This window comes from Fundulus heteroclitus, chromosome 8, assembly GCF_011125445.2.
Source record: "Fundulus heteroclitus isolate FHET01 chromosome 8, MU-UCD_Fhet_4.1, whole genome shotgun sequence".
Lineage (NCBI taxonomy): Eukaryota > Metazoa > Chordata > Actinopteri > Cyprinodontiformes > Fundulidae > Fundulus > Fundulus heteroclitus.
The window spans coordinates 24,195,327-24,219,242 of NC_046368.1; the positions used below are offsets into that span (position 1 = coordinate 24,195,327).

At 38.5% G+C, this 23,916-nt stretch overlaps 1 protein-coding gene across 3 annotated transcripts in view; it reads left to right on the forward strand.

Moving 5' to 3' along the window:
- Positions 1 to 23,916, forward strand: part of si:dkey-34e4.1 (carboxyl-terminal PDZ ligand of neuronal nitric oxide synthase protein) — a 78,566-nt gene that overhangs the window by 25,538 nt on the left and 29,112 nt on the right. For 2 of the 3 annotated variants that reach the window (XM_012866184.3, XM_021318346.2), the window contains exons 3-6: positions 16,115 to 16,207; positions 16,282 to 16,340; positions 18,445 to 18,553; positions 20,609 to 20,750. In XM_012866184.3, the coding sequence (XP_012721638.2) occupies positions 16,115 to 16,207; positions 16,282 to 16,340; positions 18,445 to 18,553; positions 20,609 to 20,750 (403 nt within the window). Of the gene's footprint in view, positions 1 to 4,203; positions 4,272 to 16,114; positions 16,208 to 16,281; positions 16,341 to 18,444; positions 18,554 to 20,608; positions 20,751 to 23,916 lie in introns of those variants that run through there. The other variant, XM_036140404.1, reaches the window with a different exon arrangement.

Sequence of the window (23,916 nt, forward strand, 5' to 3'; positions counted from 1 at the left end):
GTTGTACTTTGACAGTTACTCATAATCTGTGGAATCATTAAACCGGTGATTTTTGGCTAGCTAAACATCGAAGGATTCTGTCACAATCCCCAGGGTGTTGATTGTTAGACTCCTGGGGATTGTGCAGTTTGTCAATTTTTAACATCTTACTATTGTTATTGGTCTGTAGATTTCGGTTCCTTCCTTCCTCTTCCTGCTACCAGTTTTCTGCTCATTGGGATTCTGTTAGTCTAATCCTGTTTCTGTTAGATCTTTATTTCCCTGTCTGCCCGTGAGTTTATTGTGTCATATTCTGTTTATTCTTTGTGGGCTGTTTTGTGTTATCTTCCTGTCTTCTTCCACCTCATTGCTCTCCCCGTCCTTCAGCTCACTCTCATAACTATCGTCTGTGCTGATTACTCTGTTCCTTCTGTTTTCTCGCCTATTTAACCTCCCAGTTTCCTCTCACTTGTCATTGGACCGTCTGTTATGCTACCTCTGTTCTGGTCACTTCTTGTTCCATTTCTAATCCTTGTCTTGGCCTGCCCTGACTGTAAGTTTGCTATTTTCTTTTTTTCATTTAAAAAAATCTAATCTCACTTCATCATGTGACTCCCAAGTACTTATCTGTATTCTGGTCCACCAACAACAACCCCAAACTTGACAGAACGATCCAACTAGAAAGTGAACCAAGCCAACGGCCCTTCTTTGGACCAGCTCGATAGAGCATGCAAAGAGACCAAAGTATTATCAGACCTGTTGCAGCAACTTACAAACCAACACCTTACCTTGGAGGAGGTTGGAGCTTGCTAAACGCCTGGTCTCTTAGGTGGAAGAGTGGGTGTTTTTCAATCTGGGTTCATGCTAAAAGAAATGCTCACCAGTATGGAAACTGTGCACCAGGGACGTCGTTCCTTCCTCTACAACTCAGCCCATCTGCATCAGCTCCTGTCTCTGCTGCTGTTTTATTCCTAGCTTCTTGTTTGTTGTCTCACCACATTGTCGACAGCCTTGAGATAATTGAAACGCCTAAATTTGATACGTATATAAAGGTCGTATGCCACCATGAGGTGGTATAAAATGGAAACACTGAAGCTGGTAAACAGCTTTGCCAGTGGGAGCATATTTTTAAGCTTACCTTGACATTTAGCTGATCTCAATGTGGATGACTAACCTTTTCTTGCCTCGTGGTAATAATAGCCAATTATTAGAGTGATTTTCCTGGTTATCACTCTGCATCATGAGCCCTGAACATCTCCAACAGGTCAATTGATTCCGCACCAATGTCATTCATCTCTCTTGATCCATTTGAATGCCTATAATCTTCTGCAGTGTTTTGTGAATGGGAAATCAGAAAACCTTAGAATATCAAATGAAAACACAAAATAAGCCTCTTAACTCTTAAGTATCCGAATAGAGGACTGATTCAATCTCAATCTCAATTTCATCTTTTTTCCAGCTCGGAAGGAATATATATATATATATATATATATATATATATATTCTCGAGCAAGTTCTGGGACTGCTGCAGGGTCCTATCACTGTGCCCATAAAAAAACTCCAAAGAGAGGTACCCAGATGTACGCTTTTACAACTTGATGTCTTGCACCTATTCTGAAAGTGAGAGCACATTGCTCAATTTGAGTAAATGTATGTCTTTCTTCAAAACAAACACATATGTTGCACATTTAAAGGTATTTAGCCATGTTATATGCCTATACCAAAAGGACCGAATCAGTTGATTATGATAAAATAAGGCCATATACTCCAAGCGTCCGTCCAGATAGTGTTTTGATAGTCCTTTGTGAGCCTAAATAGAACCCCAGCAGTGGGCGCCATGTGCTGACATAAACAGACGTGGTGCCATCTACCGGCAGTACCACAGAACTATTAGAAAGCCAGATGGTCGCCATTGACACAGATACTAAATAAGTCCTGACTGAGCAGATGCCTCACAAAAAACCGACAGCTCGGCGTGGTCGAAGACCAACCCGCCCTACTTCTATTTCAAGTTCCACTGAGTCCTCTCATAAGCCTCCTTCCACAAAATCGAGGAAAATTACAGCGTTGGCTTGTTGACCAACTGTACGCATGCACAGTGACGTAATCCCGGCCACATGATGTTGTAATGGTAAATATACACAGAAAAGGCTATATTTACTAACAAATTCAGCAAAAACAAAGCTTAAAAGACAAAACTAACAAATACTACACCAGCAGGACATGATAATCTTTCAGAAAAACGTTGTATGCAACATTCAAGAAGTGTCAAATAATGTGAATATGTACCTTTCAGGCTTGTATATCACTACCTGGATTTAACTAAGCAAATAGGTATGAGTCACCCATCGGATAATTACTGCTGGCAACAAGCTATTTAACCCCCACTGGAGCAATGAGTTGCTTCTTATTTCTTCAACAACCATGCTGAACGACACATCCCGTGGTTGTGGAAAAGATGTCAGTCTGTTTCAGGAGGGTCAGATCACTGGCAGGCATTAAGCAGATAAAACATCTAAGGAGAAATTACCACAACTGGGTTAAGAGCTGTCCAACGCATTATTGAAGACTGGAAGGATAGTCAGGACCCATAGTCTTCGAGGAATAAATGTGTCCTGAATGATTGTGATCGGCGATCACTTAAACGTTTGGTAAAATCAAATTGAAGAAACACAACAGTAGAACTCCTGGCTATGTTTAATAGTGAAAGTAAGAGCATTTCCACACGCACAATGTGAAGGGAACTCAAGACATTGGGACTGAACAGCTGTGTAGCCTTAAGAAAAACCACTATTCAGTGAGGCTAACGGGGGAAAAAGTCTTTAATTTGCTAGGGAGCATAAAGATTGGACTCTGGAGCAATAGAAGAAGGTCATATGGTCTGATGAGTCTAGATGTACCTTGTTCCAGAGTGATGGGAGCATCAGGGTAAGAAGAGAGGCAGGTGAAGTGATGTACCCATCATGCCTAGTGCCGACTGTACAAGCCTGTGAGGCAGTGGTGTGATCTGGGGTTGGTGCAGTTGGTCAGGTCTAGGTTCAGCAACACTATGAGCTCAAAGAATGAGGTCAGCTGACTACCTGAATATACTGAATGACCAGGTTATTCCATCAATGGATTTTTCTTCTCTAACGGCACAGGCATATTCCAAGATGACAATGCCAGGATTCATTGGGCTCGAATTGTGAAAGAGTGGTTCAGGGAGGATGAGACATCATTTTCACACACGGTTCTTGTGACATTGCAGAAGCCTATTGAAGCAATGCCACAGCAAATGCATGCCATAGTTAAAGCTAAAGAAGGTCCAACAAAATATTAGCATGTTACCTTTTTTTTTTTTTTTGGTGGCTACTTTCTTTGGCCTGACAGTGTATGTCTTCCATCTATTGTATTTAACTTTTTGAAGATGTACTTGGGGAGGTACAGATCCCTGAAGGAAACCCAGACATGCATCTACCTAATGACACTTTCCAGCTCCCTCTGGGGGATCCAAAGGCATTCATAGACCAATTGGAATAGATATTCTCTCCACCATTTTCTGAGTCTGCCAGATGGATGTGCCTGGAAGACCTTCAAAGATAATCATTCAGGAGGCATGATGATTGGATACCCAAACACCTTCAACTGACCCCTTGTGATCTAGAGAAGCAGCAGCTCTGAAACTAGCACCCCCTACTGACCTTCAAGGCAGAGTCCAGATATATTACAGAAGAACCTAACTTGAACGAAGCCTCAATCCATCAATACATCTTCTGCTCCATCCAACGATCCTGTTGTGAAAAAAGATACTAAGACACTCAAACTCCTACAGTTGAGGCAAAGGCTGGCCCCTGAGCTGGAAAGGGCAGTCTACAGTCTAGCCCTGCAAATATTTCAAATGTGTATATTTTTAAACTGCAGACTTTAAAAATGCTGATTTTGATGACACATTCTGCTCAACATAATGTTGCCAAAATGCATGGAGAGTGTTTCTGAGTCTAAGTTTCAAGCTACTCGTGGTTGAACTCCAAGCCTTAACACACCTCTCAAAGCCTCTTTTAACAGGCTTTTTGCAACAAATTGGAGGTGAAGCACAGATGGTGCCCCAATTCACACCCAGTGTTTGACCCCCTAAAACGGGGTTAACATAAGCTGAGGCGTTGACCTCAAACCTGGCGTTGTGCCAACCTTATGAATGTGTTTTGGATTTTGTCTGTTTTCCCAGTCATCCCTATTAACCATTCTTCACACCCCATGCAGCCTCCCTGGGGTCTTGTCGTGTCCGATTTCTTGTCTTGTTAGCCGCTGTCGTGGTAAGATGCAGATATGTTTGCTGATATGTTCAGGTTTGTGCATGCAGGCCATTTGTTGTCAGTCCTTGGTGGTCATTAATCTCTTATCTAAGTACTGGAATTAAGATCCTAATCCTTGACGGGACTCTTTATTTCCCAGTAGCTTTTTTATGTCATCTGGTAGAACAATATATTGTGGCAGTGCTCATGATCGTATTTATTAGTGCCTAATCTGCGGATTAGTTCCTTAACGGTCTGGCTCTGAAATGCCAAAAAAACAATGATTGATTTCAAGTTGTTGCTGATTTAAATTTTGTCATGAAGTTACAAGACTGCACTATGTAAAGACAAGTATTTTATTCTTTTATTTCAGAAAGGGTGATATTATTGAGCAAATGCCTGTCTAAACCATTGACTGGACAGTACACTATGTGTATTGGTGATGGTTGTCCTCCCCATACTAAGGGGTAAGGCGGGGATTTTTAGGGACTCTGATCTGACAATGTTTGTCCCAGTAATCCTATTAATCTGATTGTTACTTTGAAAGAACACAACAATGGCTGCGGAGTGCTTTGTTTCTCATCTCATTTGGCTTCGTACCCGTCCCATTTGGTAGGACGCTGTTTGTTTCTGGAATTAACCAGTGCATTGTTTTTACACTTTTATCTCTAAAGGCTTTATTTAGAATCAGAATCAGCTTGATTCACCAAGTCTGTGCACACTTGGGCTCCACTTTTGCTATCAAGTATTTATTTATGATTTGTTATTAATTTAGTTTAATTGCAACTTCAGTTTTCTTTCTTTTTTTATTTTGCATTAACACTTATTCTGAGAACAATTGAGAGTTTCATTATGGCACATGCAGTTCTTTTTATTACTCTCCTTGGTATTTACTCAAAACAACGGTAAACTTGGACACCCCCTGCTATTTTTCCAGCACATTTCACCTGAATATAAAGTGTTGTAGTATTCTGACCTTTACAGGAGTTGAATTTACACACAGGGTGTCTCTTTCTGTGCACTGGGGAGGATTGGTAGCAGACATTCACACAGTGTGCAGAGTTTGCTCAAAATGTTGGCAGGTTTTTCCCTGGTTATTGGTTTTTGAAAAAAACAAGGCAGATGGACCAAAAAGCTGGTAATTTCAAGCTTGACATTAGTCTCCAAGAAACTCTGGCACTGCCAGATTGTGGAATAAAAACCAAGAATAAGGGGACTTTGGTTTATATGAAATATATGTTTATGGTTATTAGACTTCACAATCTCTCAAGGCATTAGATATTGTCTAATTGATTTCCTAAAAAAACAAAAAAAAAAACAAATGTTGAAATATATCCAATCACTACCCTGATTGTAGTTTTTTATCCGAACCTGATAAACAATGTAAATAACTTCAAAACCTCTTGTGGACCTCTCTCCTGTCTGTTATTGAGAGGAAGTTTTGGGCATCCTCAGGTTGTTCTTTAGTACCTCCTCCATGCCACACGTGACTACCCCAAAGTAGCTGCCGTAGGTGCTCTGGGACTGGCTGTCCGTTTGCTGTGCCTGTCAGCAATTCATTCAAGCATGGGTCCATTCTCACTCCAAGGGCGTCTGTGCCCGTGGAGTGCCTGCCTGGGCCTGCAGCAGCTGATTACCTTGACAAGTCTGCTTTATCTGCCAGAGGAGCCAGAATTCAACTTTGTTCTTACAGGTGTTTGTTTATAAGTGCTTCAATTTCACACATGGTGAGCAGTTCAATTGGACCGCACAGTGGAACAGTGGTTAGTGCTGTTGCCATGCAGCTAGAAGGTCCTGGGTTCAAGTCATACCCTTGCCCTGGGTCTTTCTGCATGTAGTTTGCATGTTCTCTCCAGGTACTCTGGGGAAAAAAAAACATGATTGTTAGGTTAATTGACCTCTCTAAATTCTCCTTAGGTGTGAGTGTGTGCGAGAATGGTTGTTTGTCTCTGTGTTGCCCTGCAATAGACTGGCGACCTGTCCAGGGTGTACCACGCCTGTCGCCCATTGATAGCTGGAGATATGCACCAGCACTCCTCGTGACCCCAATTGAGATAGATGTGTTAAAAAATGGATGGATCAGTTCAATTGACCACATACCTTTTTTTTTGCCTTCTCAGAGTTTAGAGGACAATTATTTTTGCTGCATCTAGTTTATTATTTATGCATCTCTACTTTAAAGTTTTCTTGTATAAGAAATGGATGTCGTTTATGGACAAAGCTGTTATGTCCAGAACTAATGCAGTAATCGCGACACTAATTATGACCCCCGCACAGCTAAACATGTGTTTTGTTTGTTTTTCACGTTTTATCACAAAACAACCACTAAATTCAATGTAGTAATATAGCTTTTATTCAGTTAATAAGCACACAGTCTTGTATGTATTCCATGATTTTGTAGAACTACATTTACAGCTGTAGGTCTTTCGGCTGTCGGTATTAGCTTTGCACACACTTAGAGACAGAATTTTTTACCCATTTTACTTTGCAGTATAGTGACAAGGCTTAAACAAAAATGTTCAAGTTGTGTAATGCTTTCTCAACTGGATTTGGACCTGGACTTTGACTTTGACTAGGCTACTTTAACACATTGACATGTGATGCTTTAAACTAGGGGTCTGTAACCTGTGGCTCTAAAGCCACAAGTGGCTCCTTGGACCTTCTCCAATGGCTCTTAATAACTTTGATAAAAATAATAAAGAACCAACCGTTTTTAAATACAGATGTTATTAAAAAAAAAGGCTGGTTTTAGTTCTTAAGGATTTCCACAAAAGAAATAAAAGGGACCAGTAATATTTTTTAGTTACATTTTTATTGTCATTAAGTTGGAAAATATATGCATTTTTCACATAATTTTAAACAAGTTTCAATATCCCATTGAAAATATATCAGTTTTCTTTGTGCAAGCGTTTTAAATTTCTATTTATTTTACAACTTAAAAATAGAAGTAAAATTGTGGTTCTTTAAAAGTGACAGCAATTTTACCAAAGTAAATGTTTATCAAAAATTTGATTTTTTTTTAACAAAAGACCATGTAATAATTGCAGCTCTTGACAAATTTTATTTAGCTTTACATTTCAGAAATCTGAATTGTGAAGGTTGCGGACCCCTGATCTAAACCTGGCTATTGTAGCTCTGGCTATATGTTTGTAGTCCTGATGGAAGTCCAACCTCCACCCCATACTCACGTTTATTTGCAGCCTCTAACAGGTTAGCTTTCAGAAAGACTCTGTATTTAGCTCCATCTATCCTCTTTTCCACATTAAGCCATTTCTTTGCACCTTCATATGAAAAGTATCTCCATATCATAATGCTGCCACCACTACATTTTGCAGTGGGGGAGGTGAGTTCAAGGTGATGTTCATTATTTGTGGCAAGCTGCAAAAAGGATTTCTTATGATTTCCTTTAAACAGTGAATATCTCATTGGAACTGTTCTATAAATGCCAGATCTGTGTAGTGCACGACTAATAGCTGGCATGTCAATGTGAAGGGTTGAGGGGTGTGTTTGGAGTAGGGGATGTTGGGGAGTGGTTGAACTGGTGCAGTTTATTATACTATGGTTTGTTGCTAAAATAAACAAATTGTTTTTAAAAAAAATAGACACCCCTATTCCCTACTGCCCAACTGCAAACACAACCATCATCCCTTTACATCAACAGATTCTTCCACATGAGCTGTAGATCTCTGCAGCTCTTCCAGAATTACTATATATATAAATATAAATATATATATATATATATATATATATATATATATATATATATATATATATCCATCCATCCATTTTCCAAACCGCTTTATCCCTCATGGGGTCGCGGGGGTTGCTGGTGCCTATCTCCAGCGTTCACCGGGCGAGAGGCGGGGTACACCCTGGACAGGTCGCCAGTCTGTCGCAGGGCTATATATATATATATATATATATATATATATATATATATATATATATATATATATATATATATACACACACACACACACACACACACACACACACTATAGATTTAAATATTGCTTACTGTCAAAACAGCGATATTGATATTGGAAATCAAATTTTGGCCCACATTTTTATATTTGTGCGTCCATTGTAAAAACTGTTGAAAAGACAAGCTTATTTCTTCCACTGTTACTTCATTTGTCTGTGTGAGCTCGCTGTCATGGAAAAGCTCCCATTAACCAGACATGTTTCCAGGTGACAACCCACCTGCCTCTGGAGAACTCTGGTGGATCACACTGGAGGATGATGCATATTTTCCATGGATGTCTTTTGTTTGTGTCTGTGTATTACATGTGAATTCTGAGCCAGCATCTCACCAAAATTTCATTATGGTTACATAATAACAACGAGGACTCTTGATTCTTCTCAAGGATGAAGGCAGTCCGTAACAGAAACACGTTTGGTTTCTGTCTAGCTCTGTGGTTTTCACATTGTGTAGTCTTTTTGCAGAAAAACAAACTCTCTGTACCTCGTCATCAAGGCTATGCTTGCAATCGGTGGTAAAATTCAAGGTAATTGCCCCCCATACGCACTTATGTTCCCTAATGATAAGAAGTGCCTATTCACTCTGGAGGTTTGTGGATCTCTGCAGTCACGGGAGTAATTCAGCACTCCCTGTGTGGCCAATAGGAAAAGCAAAGCAGCTGATTAAAGCTCAGTTTTTTTTTCCCCTTTTGTTAAACTACTGAGAAGAAGCTGCTTGAGTGGGTTTGGTGTAGAGCAAATGGAACACACTCATCGCAAATTAAACCTTGAAATCCTTCATTTAAACAGTTTATGTTGACCTGCAAGAGTTTCTTTCCATGTTTCCAAGTTCAGATGGTGGGCAGCAGCTGTGTTTCTCGGATCAATTCTGTTACCCACAGTCAGCTCTTTGCATACTGAATCGGGAGGAAAAAGCATTGAAATTCTCTGGAACTCCCCAAATCCTTGGGATTACAATGAAGGGGTTGCTAGGCTGCGATCTATAGGGCCTATTGTGGGCTCCTATATGGATTTAACGGTACAACAGGGAGCATCAGTGACCCACATTGCACTCACATTCCACCGCTTTTCAATTGGTCTTGGCACTTTCCCTGATTTCTCTTTCTGTGATTGAGCTTGCTGTTCCCAAATCTGTCTGTTTTATCCATTTTAAAGACGTCCATTAGCACCATATATGGACACAAATTAGCCTTTGTTTGAGTTTACCCTTTGAATTTCTCTCAAGCAAGACGTCTCGAAGACAAATTAAGAAATATTACCCGTAAGACTCAGTGGCCTCTAATTAAGAGATTGTTGGCAGGGATGGATTGGAGCCAGAGAGTTAATTTATCGTATCTGCTGTATAAATACACTTTAGCCTAATGGGAGGCTTGTTGCTTCAGTTGCTCTACATCAGTTTTTGAGAAACACTGAAGTAAACTGGAACGCTGTTGGTGAATGCGCTAGTGTGGAAACATTGTCCGTCCCGACAGCATGTGAAATTTAGAGATTTTCCACCAAAGTGCTCAGGGCTAGTGCTGAAGCCAGATATTCACCCCTTCTATAAAATAACCAGTTTGGTTTTCCACAACCAACGAGCCACCTCAAGGACACGGTTTCATCTCTTTGCACGTTTCGTCTAGTGAGTGATTGCTTTTATTTTAATTTTGGTGGAGGATCAAGGTGCAGTAAGGTTGTTTAACCACACAAATTGGATGATTTATGTCTTTGCAGAATTAGCTAATATCACTAGCTTAATTCATTGACACTGTTCTATACAACAAGAAGTGTTTGTGAATGTTTAAGTCTCAGATATCGGATTTTGGACTTGTACAAACAAAACAAACCCCTTACGGATCAAACTTTTGTTTCGCGATCTTCATGTGTCTGTTTCTCCTCGGTGTCAACTGACAGGAAATTTGTGGATTAAAGCCAACCCACCAATGATAAACACCAGATCTACCTCAGGCAGTCGTCACAAAATCCACCATGAACTGTAACGGGTAGTTGTTGATCAGGAGAATCTGAGGCAGGACAATCTCACACTCAACAAATGTACATGTATTGAATGTATTTGGAAAGCAGGGATGCATGATGGTCGCGACACAGAGCTGTGTTTATCCAAACTGACTTTTAAAAACTTGCTTCAGAGTGACAAAAAGAAACTGCATGGCCTTCTGTTAAATATTAGTCTCTGTTTTGAAACTGCCAAGCCCTAACTCATAACCCAGGGCTCAGAGTGCTCTACCGAGTGCCGGTTTTCTTTCCTCATTCCCTGCACACAGCAACAGTCATCACTATCCTCTCTGACACTTTTATGATACATTGTAGAGAAGAGAGCTGACGGAAATGTGTTAAACTGCCTGGTAAGAGTGATGAGGCTGACAGCTTTAATGCTGACAACCAATATTTGAAATAAATACTCCCAGGCTGTTTCTGCTAATCTTCTACATTCCTGTGGCGCAACAACAGTCACCTTTGTGGGTTTTAGGCTCAGTTTATGGTTTTCACACAAATCTTTAAAGAGAGAAACTCAGAATTTAAAGCCCGTGTCATTTGCATGTTAGTAAGAACTTGTGTTAATCCTAAAATCTATGACCTTAAATGTTGTTATTGCAGTTCAGAGGGTTTCCTCATCCGTCACAGTGGAGTGATGGAGAATGCTCTTCCCAGCATTTTCTGTTGGATTTCCTAATGTTAGCCTGACACGTTTAGCTTATAGGAAACCATCAGATGTTGATTGCCTGCTTGATTGTTCTCACTGGGCAAAAGACAACATTACAAGTGCATTACATTACAAGTGCATCAGGAGCTTAAATATTTAAAAAACATGTTGCACTTAGGCAAAGAAATTATAAAAATTTCATACTTTGCGATGGAATTGGAAAATTCAATTTTGCTTCCGCATAATGTTGGAAAGAGCCTTAAATTATGAAAGAGCTGTGTGCTTGTTCTGATACCAGTACAGAAGTAAATGCAATAATTAGCATTGCCAGATTAGCCTGTGTGAAAAAGTCTGTATGGAAATGACATCTATGTAAATACAATGTTTTACGCCTTATTGGTGTTACTGACTTAGGATGAAGCTACAAAACTGGCAAAACTTGCACCATTGTTCAAGCTTTGGGGTTTTATATAAAATTAGCATGGTTAGCGTTACCTTTTCAGTTAAAGCTATTCAGCTCCGTGAAATTAAAAGTGCTGTGTTTTTGTTTTTTTCCTGGACGGTGACTTTTCTTTTCATAACATCCCAAAAAACCTGGGATGGCAAAGTGTGACTCACATGACATAAATAAGATTCCCTTTATTTCCACATCAGGTGCTATTTAATTATTAACCAATGCTAGTGCTACTAGCATTGATATCCCTCAGTACAGTACCTGTGCTAGCAGTACCTGATAGCACAGGTATCTCTCAAACCTGTCAAAAGTTGGCCTCAAACAGTGAGATAAAAAAAACACATGTAATTTTTTTTTTTATTAATTTAATGTCTTTTTTCAAGGAAAGTATGCCTTGAACATTTAAAAAAAAATTGAAGTGAGCTATGAAGACTTCATGCAAAATATCTCTTTGTTGCTCCGGTACAATTTTCTTTTATTGACTCATGGGAAAAGATTATTTATGTTTAGATCCTTATCCCCTTATAAAGATCTATTGACATAATTTTGAATGTATTTGTAAGGCAAACCTCAAAGTAAGAGAAGGAATTTGGAAATGGCAACTTTGATAAAGTAGCCACAAAAAAAAAGTTTCAAGTGCAAAAGCTACAGATCTATCGTTTTCCTTAAAGGATTGCTTGCAAAAATATGTTTTTCTTTGCTTTTATCTTTAATAGATTGATGTTTCTGTCATCATTTTGCCAGGCTTACCCTACAAAAAAAGAAATAAAAAAAGCAAATCATTATGCTGCTTGGTCACCTTCCCTTGAGTAAAGTTATCTCAAGAAAGTATCAGATTCACACAAGCAGTGGGTTTTTCATTGACATCATCAGATTCCTGTAGTACAGACAGATGAATCTAAACTTCACTTTTGAAATGTTCCTTTCATCTCATGCTAACATCGCTTCATTTCCCAGCATGTAAACTTCCCCTTTCCTCCATTTCAGTGTCTCTGGTGTGTTACTGCTTCTCCTGCCTGTTCTCCATTTAATCAGCTCTCCCAGGACTCGGGTCTGGATAATTAGCGACCGAAACTTTAATCACCGTGGTTTCAGGGCAGGGAGAGCCTGGCTTTTCAAACGGACACAAGCAGAAGCTGATCATGGAAGTAAAACATTGTGCAGCGACAAAACTGCTTTGGTATATTAATAAAACACTTACCTGCTGTACGTCCTGCTGGACATGTCCAGGCATTGCGCAAGACAACGGAACAATAAACATCTCTAATTGTTTCTTGTGAGTCTTGTTGACATAACGCCGAGCTAATTGTTGCGTAGCAGCATTATGCAGCTGAACAAGAAGGTTACAGTTCCCAGGAGGGTTACAGATGATGCTGCGCTTGTCAGCTCTCCTTACCTCCAATCATCACTTTTAGTCCTTATTTTTACTGCTGGTGGTTTCTGTGGTGACTTTTATTTTGTGCTGCAACCTCTCATTAATTGTATAGCCTCTCTCCTCCACTTCTCTTACTCATTAATCTGGCTAAAGGCGGCAAGTGTTAACAACAATACTTCACCCTATTTAGTGAATCTACGGGGATAGATTCACAAGGCGCAGCATTAAGATGCTTAAATGGCAATGTCTTCTGTTGGAGTTGGTGGAGACTGAAAGAATAATGTTGCCAAAAAAGCAAATATGAGTTAATATGTAAATGGATGAAAGTAAAAGACATTTCCAATGATAGCAAAAATAGATGTTAAAAACAAAGATGTTAGAAAAGATTTATTATGCCCATCCTGGACACGTCCCCTCAATGTAAGGCTCAGTGTTCCCTGGTGACTAATTTTAAAGAATATATGGATATTCACGAGTTCCAAGTTTTTTTTTTAGATATTAAAAAGCAGTGTTTCATAGGAAATTCTATGAAATAGTTGATAAGAATATTATATTTCCATGGGCTTTATGTAAGATGCATTTATTTCAACGTCCAGAAATAAGTTTGGAAACTAAACAACATGATGGCCTTCAGGCTAGGCCAGTTTATTTGTAAAGCACATTTCAGTATCAAGACAATTAAAAGTGCTGTACATGAACAGAAGAAATAAAAGAAAACGTCACAGGGAAAAGCACATTGCTGTGGAATAGTAGCAGTAGGTCAAGATACAAACTTCAACCTTTTCATTCAAAAGCAACTCTGAACAAATAGGGTTTTAACACTGATTTAAACTAACTCAGAGTTTCAGCACTTTTACAGTATTCTGTGAGTTTGGTCCAGATAAGAGGAGCATAAGAACTAAATGCTAATTCTCCATGTTTGGTTCTGATTCTGGGTATGCAGAGCAGATTTGTGCCAGAAGACCTGAGTGGTCTGGAGAGTTGATACACTGATAACATGCCTGTGATGTACCTTTGTGCTATTTGTGTTTTCAGTGATTTATAGACTAACAGAATTATTTTAAACTCTATTCTCTGAAATACAGGGAGCCAGTGTAAGGACTTTAGAACTGGGGTGATGTGCTCTACTTTCTTGGTCTTAGTGAGGACGCGGGCAGCAGCGTTCTGGATCAACTGCAGCTGTCTGATTGCACACACCTGTGAAAACACTGTTGCTGCAATGAAGTTGTCTATAGACAAACACATTTTTTTCAAGAACCTGATGGGACATTAATGCTTTAATTCTGGAAATGTTCTTCAGGTGATACAAGGCCGACTAGATTTTCTGGAAAGTAATGACTAAAAATTATTTTCTTTTAGAGTTGTGTGACGACACTAAAATTTAAAACTCAATCCTAACACAAAGAAAACATACTTGATATTTGATAACTTTTTGATACTGCAGGTTTTTATTGAAGGCTGTTGATTATTTCCATTAGAGATGAGAAAGATTGTCAGTTAAAGTATGACAATATTTTCATTGTTTTAATTAGTGCAAAACTAAAAAAAGTAGTTGGCAATTCAGCAGCCAAATGTGAGAATCAGTTAAGTGGTTGTCTTTTAGGTTGTGGATTCGATTCCAGCTTCGTTCTGTCACATGTTGATGTGCCCTTGGGCAAGGCACTGAGCCCCAAGGTCAATGAGTGTGTTTTACTGAATGTGATTGGTTGAATTTAGCTCTAGTGTAAAGCACTTTGAGTCTATATGATTAGAAAAGCACAATATATATGCAGTCCATTTTATCTTGTATAGAAAAAAAATGGACAAGATAATATTTGATACAATTATTTGTATCCCTGATGGAAGTATGTGCTTTGGATTCTGCTGTACTGTCCAGTTGTCAATTAATCAGAAAACCTGTTTTTTCTTTAAGTAAGTGATGTAAGAAGTACCTTAAATTAGATCAATAAGTAGCTGCTTACTTGGTGCTAAAGCAAAATATTGTCCACATATCATAAAAGTTTTTAAATAGATTATTACAACTAAAATTAAGTAGAAATTGACCGTACAGAAACGCACACACAGCATGGCCTTGTGGCAGATAATGTAGCCACCTTGAATTGACATTGCAGTTTAAAAAAAACATTTACTTTAAGAGACTGGAAGCGAAGTAAAAAATAGTACAAACTTTAGTAGCTTATAAATTGCAGGTTGAATCTCCTCTCTATCCACACACACACACACACACACACACACACACACACACACACACACACACACACACACACACACACACGCAGGTTATTGAAACATTTTCGGCTCATTCGAAAATTGCCTGAATGTGCCGGTGTTTCAGCAGAGGCAATGCGTCAAGGTTAGTATTTAAACGCCCATCTGTTCATCTCGTTCCTGTAATGGTGCTCTCTGGTGTAATGCACCTTTGCACTCTCTTTTTGAACAGTGCGGTTAAGATTTGTGCACACACGCACACGCACGCACTCGCACACTAGCTGTTTTTTTTCCCCCCTCCTTCCAGTTTTTATAGCAAAGCTAAGACAGCCAACTGCTGCTACCAGCAAACATGACAAACACGAGGATAAACAGTCAGGTCCTGACTGTCCCATTGTAGCCCTTAAAGGATTGTTGCTGGAAAGAGTCTAAGTGTGTTTCTTGTTTAAATTGACCCCTGATGCAAGCTGACAGACCAGACATGCAAGGTGCCTCAGCAGACCTTGAGCCCAGCTGACTAGGGGAAAACGTGTTAGTGACTAAGTGCATGCACAGCTTTTGTTTTGCCCTAAGCAAGCACTATGAAGACAATCACACCGCTCGGATGTTTTACTAAATAGTTGAGGCAATGTTAGGTGGGTCCAATGCCTCTTTCCTTGTGAGTTTTCTTCGGCGTGTGTGAACACAGCCCAGATTTCTTAGCCAACTCAAGCAAAGATATTATTGAGAAATATTTGTTCTCCTAGAAGATTCCCTAGAAAAATCCGGAATATCATTCCATCTAGCAAAAAGGGTTGATCTAAATGTGTGCAGTTTTTATGGCAGAGTAAATCCCTGTATAGAAAAGTGTAGTGCCTTGCCAAGATATCCACACCCATTGAACTATTGACTTAGGGAGGCTCAATTAACACGTGTAAAGCACTATTTGGATTTTTAATTGTAAATGACACTGAAATTGATTTATCTTTTTCTCTTTTTTTCACTTCACAACTATGCTCTGCATTATGTTGGTATATTGCATACCATTTCAGTAAAATACATTGAAGTTTGTCGCTGTAAAAGTTTTCAAGCGATATGAATATTTTTGTAAGACACTGTAAAAAGAAGCATCTACTATGATTTGAAATGAACAAGGTCGATGGCCAATTTAGCTCACTCAGACTTTTTAGAGCCCTTCTAATTCTTTGGATTTTCTTTTCCAGTATGAATTCAAAGCCAAGAACATCAAGAAGAAGAAGGTCAGCATCGTGGTGTCTGTGGATGGGGTCAAGGTGGCTCTACGAAAAAAACAGAAGGTGAGCTGTGGTAAACTCCCCAATTAGACAATCCAACTTTTTATCTGCACGATGCTAATCTGTGTCATCCACAGAGAAAAGAATGGACATGGGACGAGAGCAAGATGTTGATCATGCATGATCCAATATACAGGTATGTTGCAAAGATATAAACTGGCAGATTAAAACCTCAATTCTGACTACATTTATTTCTTACAGCTGATTAAACCGTAATATAAAAAAAATACAATATAATATAAAACTCTAATAAAAAACAGTCTGGGCCTCTTGATGTAAATTGTATGTTGTTTAATGCATAAAGCCATGTTCTTCCATGTTTCTCAGCATTTAAGACATACTTTAAGCCAGGGGTGTCCAAACTTTTTGTCACACGGGTCAAAATAGTCAAGTCAAAAGTACTCGAAGGTCAAAAAATAAAATAAAATAGAAAAACAAAAATTACTAAAAAAAATTTTTAGGAATTTTTCTTACCTGCTTCACAAAATACAATTATATAATATTTGAAGTTTTAAATTTGTCAGATTTTCTGTATGAAAGGGATATGAGAATTATTGCAGTGCACATTTACCTTTTTAAAAGGTGGTAATCCAAGCTGTACATTGCTTTGCGCTCAATGGGGAAAACAATTATTTTCTTTATAAGAACAAAATGTGGGTCAACCTTTCTTTGAAAACACTTGCAGTATTTTAATTAATGAATTTATAGACGATTTTCGTGTACCAAACTCTGCATTTTAGTACAAGTCATTGGATAGATGTGTTTCTGTATGCAATGAAATCAAAGAGGAAGTAAAAAGTTTGGTTATTAAAGGACCAAGGCTTTATGTTTTTCCTAACATTTGCAATTGTAAGAGTTTGTAATAATTTTGGCCTAATTAAAAAATACAGTAAGTACAGGGGCTGCAAATGGCCCCAAGGCCACGCTGTGGACATGCCTGCAGTCTCAGTACATGGGCCGTAGGGCTGGACGATATGGAAAAAAAGAGTATTGATAATATAGAAATCGTATTCGATATCGATAATTATCAACAAATTCAAAACATATATTTTAAATGTATCCCTGGCCATTTTATTGGCTAGCCTATTTTTGAATACAAAACCACAAACAGTGATTTCAAACTCAACCCTTTATTTAACCAACTTTTTACCAAAACTGCACGTTTTTAAAAAAGAAGAAGAAAAAAAACGCGTGCTCTCTTTAATCACATAAGGGCGGAGCTTGGTTCCTGGGTCTGCATTGTGATTGGTTGGGAGGATGTTGGGACTGTAATATTACCCTACATGGTTAAAATGCAAAAGGAAGGAAAACTGTTATTTTATTGAACTTTTTATTGACCCTTTTTTTTCTATCATCGATATACGTCTATCGATCGATGTATATTATTTAATTCTTGTCAAGCCCTAGTGTGCCAAACGTAGCCACATTGTTCATGAATAGTCTATGACTGATGTAGCTGGTGAAGTAAGTGTATGTAAAGTCTTAAAACTATATACTTTTGCAGAGTTAGTCTGCTTGCAAACATTTTAGACTGATAAAATGGTTCAGTGCTTTTTGTGGTCTTTGTACGGGGATAGAAGGCTTTAGTGAGCAACAATCACTTTATCATATTAAGCCGTAACTTTAAAAACATGGCTTGCAAAACCATTAATACAGCTTAATGTTTCCAAGTCGTATCATGTTATAACGACAAACCTAAATGCATTTTATTGGGATTTTATGAGATAGCGCAGCACAGAGTGGGAGAAAACTGGTGCATTTGTTTTCAACCCCTCCTGAGTTATTTCTTTGTAGAAGGACATTTTGATCAAATTACAGCTGCAACTTTCTGTATTTTTAAAGTAGATTTATTCCTTTCTTCATAGCAAAAAACAGCTCACCGTCAATCAAATTGAATGGAGACACATTGTTATTGTCTTGCTATGGTTCCCGGCTTAGATTTAGGTTTGGACTGGGCATACATAAAGATGCTTTAATGATCCAGTGGTGTCAAACTCAGTCACAGAAAGGCCCAAAAGCCTTAAGCTTGGATCAAGGTACTGGGCAAACAGGATTATGTTTATTCATAGCAGTAAATATTTTTCAATGTAATGTGAAAAAGATGTCCCACTTTTCTCTACTTGTGATGTAGTCATTATTATAGGTGATGGATACTTCAAAAGACAATGGTACAGATCCTTGTGGGTCATCTTTATGAATTTATTTCACTGAGCATTTCCATCTGCTTTGATGATTTCCAGGATTTTCTATGTATCTCATGACTCCCAGGACTTGAAGATCTTCAGCTATATTGCAAGAGATGGCTCCAGTAATTCGTTCAGATGTAACGTCTTCAAGTCTAAAAAGAAGGTACAGGTTTGCTCCACAGTTTAATCCTTCAAAAAGTACCGATTATGGAGAGCTCCCGCGTTTGGGTGCTTATTGAAGAGAGAGAAAATGGAGGATGCTCTGTCAAGATGTTAATCCACAGGCTGCAGAAGATTACAGTAGCTTAGTTGTGCACGAGGACTGGAAACAGGAACAAGGCAACCTAAAATCATCTTAAAGACAGAAAAAAAGATAGAAATTGATTAACAAGGCTCCTGTATACAGTGCTGTAATAAAGTATTTACCCGCTTATAGATATTTTCAGTTTTTACCTTGTTGTCACACACAAATATATCAAATCATCCAGAAATTGTAATATCAGACAAAAATAACCAAAATACACACAGCAATGTACTCTGGTGACACTTTATAATAACTACACCCAATTTAGCATTAATTATCAATAAATAAATAGTTAATCTGGATAGAAGATATTACTAATTTATGATAACTCATACTTAATCCATATTCCATACATAATCAATGCTTTATTCCTAAAGACTAATTACATCAATAACAAGATACTCATATTTCATTCATATATAATAAAACACAAGTAAACTATTGTACATAATATGCGTAACGAACTATCATTGGCGACAAATAAATCAATAAATCAAAATTAAATAATGCCGGAACGAGCCTGACGCACTGAAATGCCTCACCGTAAAGCGGCAGCTTGCCGTGATTGAAGACCAACCATTATTAATTAGACCAATCTACAGGAACTCACATCAGAACATCACAGATAAATGAAATTCCCGTTCATAAACGGAAGTTATATTATATTATATTACGGTGGGGCGACTGTGGCACAGAGGTTAGGGAGTTCGTCTGGCAATCATGGTAAGATCCAATCAATTAATCGATTGATTTATAATGTTGTTTCTACTTAATACTGTAGTGTAGACGCTAAGAAGAGCATTGCTATTACTACATTTATATCACAGTATAAATCAGAACATTTACTCACGTCTATCAACTCTGCAGTCACATCTAAGTCTTGGCAGCTTAGCTTTAGCTTCCCCTTCAGTAAACACCAACATTCATACTACATTCCCAGCACTATTCCAGTGTTTTCCCTCTTGGAATCATGTATTTATTGCGTTTTTTTCCCCACTGGGTCTTGGACCATTGTTCGTTGTTTTCATTACTTTACTGGGAGATGCTAACAGCCGTAAGCCACTTCCTTGTTTCATCCCTTACTGCACATGTGCTTTTGTGCACGTACTTATGTTGTTATTAACAATAAACATGAAGGGCTTTGTTTTCTAACAAATTGAGCAAAAACAAAATGTAAAACAGCAAAATAACAACTAATACGCCAGCAGGATGTGATAATTTTTCATAAAAACTTTGTATGCAACGAGAGTAAGTTACTGATGTATAAATTTAGAAAATGTCAAATAATGTGGCCGTGCACCTTTAAGTGAAATCAACTTTTGAAAAGCAGCATTTTGTCGTCTTTGTCTGATGTTAAAAATCAGTTCAATGATCCGAAACATTCCAGTATGACAAAAAGGCAAACGTAGATGAAATATAAGAGGGAGCAAATACTTTTCTTGGCACTGCACTTCTTTTTTTCTTTTTTGTTCCCTCTTGGAATCTGTTTTCTGATCAGTTCAGCAATCCATTTTGGGTTTTTAATTGAATCTTAAATTAAATTTCCATTGGCTTAGTCAATATTCCCTCACTTAGCAGAGCCACAGCCTGTGGTGAATACAAAAGTGCTGTGCTAAAGGACAAAGCTTACAAATATCAGAAAATGATCTCCCCTTTCTTTTAATCCCTTTCTTTGCATCTCTAATGTTGTAGTACATTGTTTTGGCTCCAATGTCCGGTATTTTCTTATCAGTCAGCCGTCCCACACAAGGCATATCAATGTTTTATTCCCCCTGACAAAAATAGCTAAGTAGTTCAATGTGTTTCTGTATTGCTTCTCTACTGTGTAGAGAACCAAAAAGAAAAACACATATTTGACTCACCTTTGTTTACCCCTCTATGCTAGCGGGGACCTAACACTTCCATCCTTCTCAGACTCAGGCCATGCGTATCGTGCGAACAGTGGGGCAGGCGTTTGAGGTGTGCCACAAACTGAGTTTGCAGCATGCCGAGCAGGACGCCGACGGACAACCAGATGGTGAGAGTGACAAGTCGGCGGAGGAGCCCAGCAGCCACGGTGAGGACACGCTTTTACCTCTCCAGAGCAGCAGAAAAACACCACGAATATGCATGCCCCACATCACTGGGGATGTGACAGGATCGATGTTAAAATGCGATGACATACCCTGTCGAGGCGAAGGCTGTCTTGCAAAGCCCTCTGCAGTTATTGTAAGATTTGCCAAGATTAGCAGCGAAGGGGCTCCTGCTGCTTTTGAATCGATCGTGCCGCAACATCTTAGCTACCAGGTGCTTAAAATAAACCTTGACAGATTGACAGACAAGCCGTAAATGACTTACATCCGGGAGCGTATAATTGTAAATCAGCTCCCCAGGATAGTTCTGTGCATGGATGGGAGAATGAGGAGACCTCCCCAAGTACCTTCTACTGCAGCCTTGCAAGGTCTTTTTAGTCTGCAGGGCTGAAAGGCCACAGCGAGGAAGAAGCCAGTAACACAAATGCAACAGAAAAGATTACAGTTTACAAAATTAACTCAGAGGTAAGTGCCAAATTTTTGGACTCAGTCCCGTCTGATGGAACTACAATTGAACTGTCCGTCCATTATGACCATTTTTTACATTTAGAGAAGAAACTGAAGCTTGCAGATCACTGAAGACAGTCCCAACTGGGAAGTACGTAGGTGGCAGCATCATGTTGTGGTATTTTGCTGTCAGAGAGACTGGTGCAGTTCAGAGTAGATTTCATCCTAAGGAAAAACAAAACATGGTGTGGAAATATTGAAACAACATCTTTGGACGTCAGGCAGGAAGTTAAAGCTTGTAAATGTTTGCAACATGCCAATGTCCTTTCTGATTCTGATCTTAAAGTGTTAAGGCATTCAGATTTAGGTAAGAATGTGTAGCTGTAACTTGAGAATCACACACAGAGAGGACACGGGGGGGTTTATCTCTGATTTCTGCTCTTGATTTGTTTTTAGCTCATCTTATAAGCCACTTTTTATTTTCAGTATTTAGAGAAGTTTCTGTATTTAGGTCTTTCTGCCGCTTGCTTTAGTTTTTGGAGTTTTTTGTAATAAATCAGGCGCTGTGTTTCAGAATGCTGAAATCACCCCAGATTCCAATCCACACCCTCCGTGACGGCTCCGTTCTGTTCACATCTGACCGACGGAGCAACTACGTTGTTATTTAAATTAATGAGACAAATGTCACATTCTCCATGAATACACGCTCTCCATCGTTCACCATCAAAATACGCAACAGCTCCAGTTTTCTGCTCCGTTCCGGTCCGTTGGGCTCTGGCCGGGTCAAGCTCCACCATTGCAGTCGTAACAAACAAGACAAAGAATGTTACTAACCTCTGGTTTGTCAAAGTTAAATGGTGTAAATAGAGGTTGTTAACCCCAAAATACATTTTTAAAATATTCACAATAGAATTAATTGCTTTATTGAAATATTGGATGCAAACCACTGTTTTTTTGGTTTACATAAAAAATAAATTGTTTTTTAGTTTGACGCATTAAATTAATTGGAGGAAAAAAGATTAACTATTCTTTGACTCATCGATCAGAGTTGATCAATAAAAATAAAATTGTCAGGTTATGATGGTGATTGGTGCATCAGATGTAAGTAAGCATGATTTTTTATGCCATGTAATTCCCAAACAGGCGACAGAGGAAAATTTAGATAATATGATTTTAAGCACATGTTTTAAGCATAGGTTGTTTTTATTTAACAATTTCAAAACCTGCAGCATTCATAATGTACAATTCTATGCAGCAATATGTTAAAATGTCCTGTTGCAGTTTGTGGGGGAACAAGGTATAAGCAAACAACACTGTAGGCCAGATGCAATTTTTATTAAAATTTGAAAACATGTGAAATATTCTTCGGAAAAGTTTTTTTTAAGCCTTTCTACATATTCACTAAAACGTGTTCCTACTCTAAATATCCCACTTCAGCACATTTTTTTTAATAATCTTCAAGTGCCCTTTCAAATATTGTAGGCGGTGTTTGTTTGGAGACAAGAGAGAAGAAGTCAATGCAGGCATGTTTGGGTGTAAATCAAAGGGAAGAAAGCAGGGAGCAGCACAGGAGGTGAGCAAGCCAAAAAAAAAACAAAAAAAAAAACTGTTTGTTGTTGTTGAAGTTTTTTTAATGACTTACTAAAACCAAAAACTTTACCTTATTTTGACTTCACAAAGCCCAGATCTAAATTTAGCATGCTAAAGTTTCTCTTCCTCACTGCAGCTTTAATGCTTTGCTGCTTTGATGTGCGTATAAAATCCCTTTTTACGGATTTGTTGATGTCAAATGAAAGAAATGCTAATTGTTTCCATGGATTATTTCGTTGTGATTTGAGCACCTGTCGGGAACATCTGGCTCACCTGTGGTGACACAACGAGTTCTCATCAGATTCAGCAGCTTCCTCTTCACCTCAGCGATTAACCCTGAATCTGTCAGCATTTGGCATCTACCTGCTGCTTTCTGCTCTAATAACACAGGCCCAAAGTTTGTTGTTTATACATATTTCTCTTGAGCAATCTGACCTGGATATGAAATCTCTGGGCGCAAATGTTACCTTTTTGTTTTAGTCTCAGCCAGAAACAGAAAAGGACTGAAATTCTTTACACAATAGTGTCTTTTTTTCCCCTTTTTTCTTCTATTTACCGCATCCTCAGAAGCTCTGAATTAATTCCTTTTTATCTCTTCAAACCCCAGCTGCTCCGTGCAAAAAAAACTCCCAAAAAAACAAGGAACAGACAAAAAATTAGTTTAGGTACTTAGCGTATTGTGTGCATTTCATTACATTTTTTATTATTTTATATATTTATCACAAATGGCTCTGCATAACCATGTATTAGAATTTACAGGGCACTTTGACTTCTACACGTCTTTCCTCTGACTAAGGTCGCACTGAGACTTTTAAAATTATGTTTCCATGCCTTAGCATTACTTAATATTACCATCAAAGCTCACCTCACCATCAAAACCTTACCAGTTTATTCATTTTCACCATTTATCAAATAGCTAAAGCACAGATGCCTTGTGAATCGGGATAATGCACAGACCGAAGAAAAACTCTTGACCTAGATCCTCTTTGAGATCAGTTCTGTGGGCTGAAACTCAACTGAGATAATAACTGTAATTTACACAGTAGAACACAAAGCTCTTCATCATGTCCTGATAATTGGCAGTGTTTCCTCCTAGAATAGCTTTTAGCCATC